The 7,444-nt window shown below is 41.8% G+C and overlaps 1 protein-coding gene across 1 annotated transcript; it reads left to right on the forward strand.

Moving 5' to 3' along the window:
- Nucleotides 1-3,982: 3,982 nt before the first annotated feature.
- LOC119820022 (multifunctional methyltransferase subunit TRM112-like protein) lies at nt 3,983-4,374 on the forward strand. The gene has a single exon (XM_038338266.1). It carries the CDS (start codon nt 3,983-3,985, stop codon nt 4,343-4,345), a length of 363 nt encoding a protein of 120 aa, XP_038194194.1. The 3' UTR covers nt 4,346-4,374.
- Nucleotides 4,375-7,444: the final 3,070 nt, after the last annotated feature.

Below are 7,444 nucleotides of genomic sequence, written 5' to 3' on the forward strand. Positions count from 1 at the left end.
AATAAAAACAGCAAGTTGACTTCATGCTTTCGTACAATCTTCTGTATTTAAAGTCTTCAACTTAAAAAAGCAAGCAGTAACCAACAGTGACACCCGAAAGAAAACCTGAAATAGCTCTTAAGAAAGCCATGCAGAGTCCACCAGACATAAGTAAATACTTTGCTTCTGTTTTCTAGTCCCCTTTTTGTTTGGTTACCATGGTGACCTGTTTGTGTGGGGTAACTTGGAATGTATAAGAATTTGCTGCAGCTGAATGCCTTGTCCTATCTGCCAGTATGATAGGCAGAATTTCAAAGTAGACAGAAATAAAAGAGGGGGAAGGGCATTCATTGGTGGTGTGGACAAAACTGGTATGTTATTTGGAAAATAATAATAATAAATAATAATAATGTAGCTCACTATCTTTGCAAAGTATTTTCAGAGTTGCTATGGAGAGTCTTCTCCAGGCCGTGATTCCTTCTGACGTCCCGTGGCCTGTGATTCTGCCCTTTCTTGGCCTTCTGAACTACTCCTCAGCTATGACACATCCTTTCCTTTAGTCTCTGTTTCTGATGTGTCAAATGCTTTTTTGAGCCTGCCAGAATCCTTCCCAACAGGAACAGCATCCTGATGTCGAGGCAGTGTGGCTGAGCAAACTCCGGAAGGGGTGTTAGATGCATTGATTGTGGTCTTGACTCAGGGCAATTAATTGTGCATCATTTAGAGAAGATTCATTATAATTAGTTTATGTTATCTATAGTGTTTAACCTTTTATCTATAATATTTAACCTACATGTGTTTATTATTATATCCTGAGTTCAAATGATTCAACTCTATCTCAGGCAATAGTAATAAATGGATGATTAAGATAACTCTGATGCTCAGGAGACATCACTTTGATACAGGCTCTCAAACTATAAATTTTAAAACCCTGGTTGGACAGGCAGATAGTAGACTGTTTCTAAGATGAACAGAGAAGGCCAGGTAGATGTTTGTAGTTACGAGCCTCAGTGTGTGCTTAAAACCCTGCTTAGCCACGTCACTCATGAGTAAGCAGGGCAGAGCTACCACAGTGGCTCAGCTAGATCTGGACTCAGGATTACAGAATAGCTGTTTGCTTGGTGTATCCTCACCTATTAAAGTTTAGTTCTATCACTAGACATACCAAATGGGTTCAAATCTCAGCCATTGTTTATAATCCGAGAGGATCTAAATCCTTCTCCATCCACAGCTATCACTGCGAGCGCATTAAGCCTGTCTTCAGCCTGCTGGAGGCGGCTAGTCATCGAGGCTACTTTAACACCTCCAAGAATAAGAGGCCATACTCCAAAGCTGCCCGTCCACATCCAGACAACTCTAATTGTTAGGTAGTTCTTTTGTACACTAACACCAAATTCCTCCTGTGGACAATAGCCTCAGGCTAGAATTACTGTCTTGACAAAGTTTAGAATTCTCTACCTCTAAATATATGCCAATTCCTTGAGTTCTTCTTCAAAAATCACCCCAAACCAAACACAATTCTTTTCTCTGACTGATCAAAGTAGTATTACCTTCATAATTAATTCAGCCATAGTTAATTCATAATTAATTCAGGTTACATCCTGATTAGGGCTATATGCTGGAGATGCAATGATAATTAGACATCTGTGATTTTTAAGAAGCCTGTGGTCTACAGAACAAGCCAAGAATATCCCTAAATATGTTAAACCAAAGGCCCATAGTCTACTGGTCTCCAGACTGAGGTATGTGAACTATACAAGGTGCATAAGACAATCCATTTAGGTAAACTATTAGTACTGATACTTTTTGTTTTATTTTAAAAGTTGATACAAGAAGATTATGACATGTTACTAACATGTCATTTGCATTGCCAATGGCAACCTCAACAGATGTGTCAAACTGTTGCCTGATATATGCAGTAACCAAAGCATCCTACTAGAAAAGTGTAGAGCCAGCTAGTTCCCCGTCAACTCGTCAAGCTCATTATGATCATGACATGTTGTTTTTATAGTGCCAATAAAATGATGGCGTGGATTATATTACTTAAAACACGTGTCTCAAATGGACAGCAAGTATAAAAGATTTCATCAGAGGTATGCCAAGCTGCAGAGAACTCAGAGATAAGCAGATGGGAACTGGGAGAAAAGGCTTGGTTGATCTGTGCACTGTTCCGTCTCCACAAGGTAAAGGTGCTAGCAACTGAGCTCTGCCAGGTAACTGACCACAATTCCAGCTATGAAGAGGACTACCTGAAATATGTGTCTACATGTGAGCAGTGAAGACTTTACAATCCCTAACTGAATTTGATAAAAATTCAGAAATTTCTTGCACAAGATTTTTACTTATATTTTTGGTTGTGAGCCTAGCCTTTAATGGCTGAGCCATCTCTCCAGCCCAAGATTTTTACTTAATAGTAAAAATAATAATAATAATAATAATAATAATATAGCTTTGACCAAAAGCAACTTGGAAAGGGTTTATTTGGCTTATACTTCCAGGTCATAATCCATCACTGGGGGACCTCATAGGACAGCGCCATAATGAAATGCATGACGTAGGCTGTCTGCAAGACATGTTTGAGAAAAGGTGAAGCCAGTGAATGTGATGTGTGGGACTGACTTTATGGAAAAGAAAACTCTTCAGTGACATAGGAAGTTACCTTAAAAACCTTATTATTATTCAAGGGTTCTGGCTGGGATCCCGTGGTACAGCACTTGCCTGGGCTGAGGCCCTGGGTCCAACCTCTAGCCCTGCAAAAAAGCAAAAAAGAATACATAAAGATTGCTCATCTCACAGAGAGGAACTTTACATTTTAAACTTTAAAATGGGTTGTATTTTTTTACAGATGAATGGCCAAAGTTTATTTACATATTTTATGATTACAATTGACTGTTATCAGATGTGTGTGTGTGTGAGAGAGAGATACAGGGTGGGTGGATTAATGCACACATGTAAGTGTGTATGAGGTGTCTTCAGTTGTCTTCCTTCATCTCTATCTTATTGAGACAGAGTCTCCTCATGAACCTCGCACCCATGGGTGGAGCTAAGCTGGCTGGCCAGTGAGCTCCAGGCTTCCACCTGTCTTCTCTTTCCTATGCTGGGATCACAGATGCACAGCATGCTTGGCTTTTGTGTGGGTGCTCAGGATCCAAACCTGAAAAGTTAGTAAACACATACACATTGGATAGGTGTGCTCCAGATGTTTTAGAGATAATACACACGTATATATTAGAAAAACTGAATACACCCTATCAAAAGCTTAGTACTGAGGGATGACATCATCACATTTAAGTATTTTTGTTGTTTGGGTTTTTAATTGTTATTGTTGCTGTTGTTCTTATCCAAGACAGAGTTTTTCTGTGTAGCCCTAGCTGTGCTGGAACTCACTCTGTAGACCAGGCTGGCCTCGAACTTACAGAGATCCATCTACCTTTGCCTCCCAACTGCTGAGACTAAAGGTGTGTGCCACGATGCTGGCCACTTACATTTTAAAAGTATATTCTAGTGTTGTACATGGTGGCACACACCCTTATTAATCCCAGAACTCAAGAGACAGAAGCAGGCAGATGGATAGAACATCGAGTTGGAGAAACTAACGCTGCAATCTTGGGGAGAGTTGGGTTAGGGAACCATGGAGACGGTCCACCAGAGAGAATCAGACCTGAACCAACACAGCAGTGATGAGGAGGAGATGGGAACTGTGGACAGAGCGCGTTGAGCTTGGGAAATCAACTGCCTATGAAGAAGGACCTGAAATCAAAGACAAAGTTCCCGTTTCAAGCCAAGTATCCTCTTTAGTGTGGGACATTCCCCAATACAGAACCTTACAGATGAAAACAGTCAATAAAAGGTGGGTTATTGGCTTGAGTTATATTTTATTAGTGCAATATAAAAACTGGTTTATTTTTCTCTCAGAGGGAAAGTGAATTACATTATCTTGTTAAATCATACCAAGATTAGAAAGAACTTTTGAGTCCGGCCTTGCCAGCTCCAGTGTGGCAACATGAAACTGCTCACCCACAATCTCCTGAGCTCGCATGTGCGGGGCGTGGGCACGCGTGGCTTCCCGCTGCGGCTGCAGGCCACCGAGGTCCGCATCAACCCCGACTTTGTAGCACGGATGATCCCTAAAGTGGAGTGGGCGGCGCTTGTGCAGGCGGCAAACACCTTAAACCTGACCGAAGTACCCAAAGAGCCAACTGAAGGTTATGAACAAGACGAGACGTTTTTGAGGAAGATGCACCACGTGTTGCTTGAGGTTGATGTGCTAGAGGGCACCCTGCAATGCCCAGAATCTGGCCGTCTTTTCCCCATCAGCCGCTGGATCCCCAATATGCTGCTGAATGACGAGGAGACTGAGACGTAAACTTGTTAGCCGCCACTTTCGCATTTTGTGATGTGTGTGTGTCAGTTATATAGTCTGTTAAATAGGTGTGTGACCCTGATCTCCCCCCAGTGACTCAACAACCACCATGTACTTGAGCTCCATAGTATATTTTTTTTCTCATTAAAGGTTCAAAACCAAAAAAAAAGAAAGAAAAAAAAAAAGAAAGAACTCTTGAACATTTCCCAGGCATTTTTCTGTTTTGACTACTGTTTTTAAGACAAGACTTGTTCCCCGTACCAAACCTCATATCACCTTGTTAATCTATGGAGGGTTTTTTTTTTTTTTTGGCAAGAAAAGGTGTTGTGGGGAGGAAATCTCATTTCATAGCCCAAGCTGCCTCTAACTGATGATCCTCTCTCCTTGGCCCCTCAAGGGCTGGGACTACAGGCATCTACAGCCATTCCCAGTTATCAGCTGGCTTTTCCATCTTTCCTTGGATAATGATACAGATGCCATCAAGCATGTGAGCCATGGTGTCCAAGTTGACCTAATTACAGTGGTTTCTAATTTATACTAGCTGAAACTTTTGTGTCACTGCCTTCTATCGAGTTTGTCCCTCCAGCACACTAAGTTCTGTAGCCACAACAAAAGCCGTCATATTTTCCGTCCTGTTTTAATTAGCTGGTGTCATAGTTTGTGCTGAGATAAAACACCACGGCCACATGCAACTTGAGGAGGAAATGGTTTATTTGGCTTCTACGTGTCCCTCGCAGTCCATCACTGAGGGAACTCGGGGCAGGAACTCATGGCAGGGGCTTGGAGGCAGGAACTGAAGCAGAGGCTGTGGAGGAGAGCTGCTTCCTGGCATGCTCCTCATGGCTTCCTCAGCTTACTTTTCTATATAACCCAGGATCACCACCCACAGTGCGCTGGGCCCTCCTTTATCAAAAAGTCAAGAAAATGCCCCACACACTTGCCTACAGACAACCTGATGAAGGCATTTTCTCAATTTAGATTCCCCTTCTCAGATGACCTAGCTTGTATCAAGTTGACCAAAAAAAAAAAAAAAAGTTGGTGGAAGTGTTGATATTTTTGTTCTTATAGTTATATTGGATTCAATTTACCAACATACTTAATTCTATTGCTAATTTCAATAACCTGCTTGTTGTCTTATGTTTTCTGTGAAAATGGAATGTCACATTATCCTCAACACTACAAAAAAAAAAAGAGAGAGGAAAAGAGGAAAGAAGAGAAAGAGGGATAGAAGGATAAATGAAGAAAGGAAGGAGGGAGGGATGGGGGGATCCGAGAATAGGGACTGGGCGTGCAGTTTAACGGTAGAGGGTTAATCTAGCTTGTACCTGCTCCTGGAGTGTATCCCTAGCTCTGAAGAAAGAAAGGGAAAGAAGGAAGGATGGAAGGAAGGAGAGAGGCAGGGTTATCTGAGAATAATGACAGTATTCTCCCTCCCGGGCTTGTGTGTTTTCTATCACGCTGCCTTGCTCGGTCGGCAAGCACAGTTACTTTTTCAAGGATTCACAGACTGCACTCTCGTGAATTTAGTTTCAGCTGATAACGAAACCACAGATCACAGCTGATAAGCCAGTTTCTGGTCTCCTTTTGGGAAAATATCTACTGAGTTTTCTAGAACCTCTCTTTTTTTTTCTCAATATCATTTTTAAAGAATTCTCAGCCTAAACATTTTCAGAACTTTCTAAAGGCAATCCTGAGGTAATGTTAAGTGGTAAATGACTTGAGTTGCCTCAGAGAAAGATTCAGGCAAAGCCCTGGATAATGCTGGAGAAAGGTAATCAATGAAGTGTCATTGGAATTAAAGTAGCTGTGCAGAGGCTAAATATATTTATTTCAACTCTAATACGGCTTTGCTCCCATCGGCACTGACACTAACGCTTAGAGTGGACCTCTCGGATACTGTAGGTGGGAAGACCACAGAGCTGCAGAGGCAACGGTGGTTCTGGTAAGATGCCAAGTAGCATATAAGGATGTAAAGCCCTGAAGCTCAAGTTCATCCAAAATTAAATCAGCAGATGGTGCCTGATTTGTAGCTTTCTCATGAGGGAAGAGGCACCCTAACTTTACTGGGCAATAATTCTGTCACTTTCGAAAGCATTCAATCCCTGACCAATTGAAAATGCTTCCAGAAGGAGCATGCTTGGCCATTCCATGGACATCACACATTTGTTTACTGGTCAATTATAGTAAATTACCTGTATGTGCTCCTCTTCATTATGTTAATTATGCCTATTATTACTTTTTTTGTTTTGCTTGGCTTGTGTCTACCCAGTTAGAGACTCTGAGACCAAAACGAAAATCGGCACGTGGTTGGAATGGACTATAACTCAGAATCAAATTTAAATATTTTGTTGGGAAGACAGGAAAATTACATCCTGGCATGGTGTCACACGCCTGTAATCCCAACACTCAGGAGGCTGAAGTTAGACTATTGTTAAATTCAGAGCCAGCCTGGGACGCACAGGGAGACCCTGTCGCAAGGACGAAAGAGAGAGGAAGGAAAGAAGAAAGGAAGTTTTTATAATGCTAGACACAGAAAATATATTTGCCCACATAATGTATATTGACAGTGCTTAAATGAATTTATTTATAAAATTTACCTATTGTATGTAAACATGTTTGAGTATATAATTATGAGCTATTGGGTGGGCTGAGAAGCAGGTAATGGCTACAGGAAGCCGTCATGTTCATAGGAATAAACGTGCAGCTTATCCCTCTCCACCTTTATGCAGAACACGCAAAAGAAAAAGGGCAGGTGGGGAAAAGGAATGCATAGATGGCTTGATGGGGGAGGGGCTCCCAGCCCACACTCCTTCTTAAACTCTGACCCCTGACAGCCTTCCTTCTCTCCTTCAGGCTCTCCCAGCATACCCACCCACTCACTTCCTGCGGGGAGGCTTATTTGGCGCCCTCAACTGCCTTCCCCAGCTGCTTAAAATTCATAATCCCAACAAGGAGAAAGCAAACGCTCCTGGTTAGTTCGCTAGGTTCATCCTGGGCTGTGTAAACTGTTCATCAGGTTAACGATTTTTTTTTCTTTGCTGGTTGAGTTTAATTAATATTTTTTTTTCAGTGAAAAACCACATTTCCAAAGAAGGAAAAGAA

Source organism: Arvicola amphibius, chromosome 7, assembly GCF_903992535.2.
Source record: "Arvicola amphibius chromosome 7, mArvAmp1.2, whole genome shotgun sequence".
Classification (NCBI taxonomy): Eukaryota; Metazoa; Chordata; class Mammalia; order Rodentia; family Cricetidae; genus Arvicola; species Arvicola amphibius.

What these genes read in the sequence shown, in the direction of transcription:
- LOC119820022 (XM_038338266.1), top strand. Translation starts at nt 3,983, where the DNA reads ATGAAACTGCTCACCCACAATCTCCTGAGCTCGCATGTGCGGGGCGTG.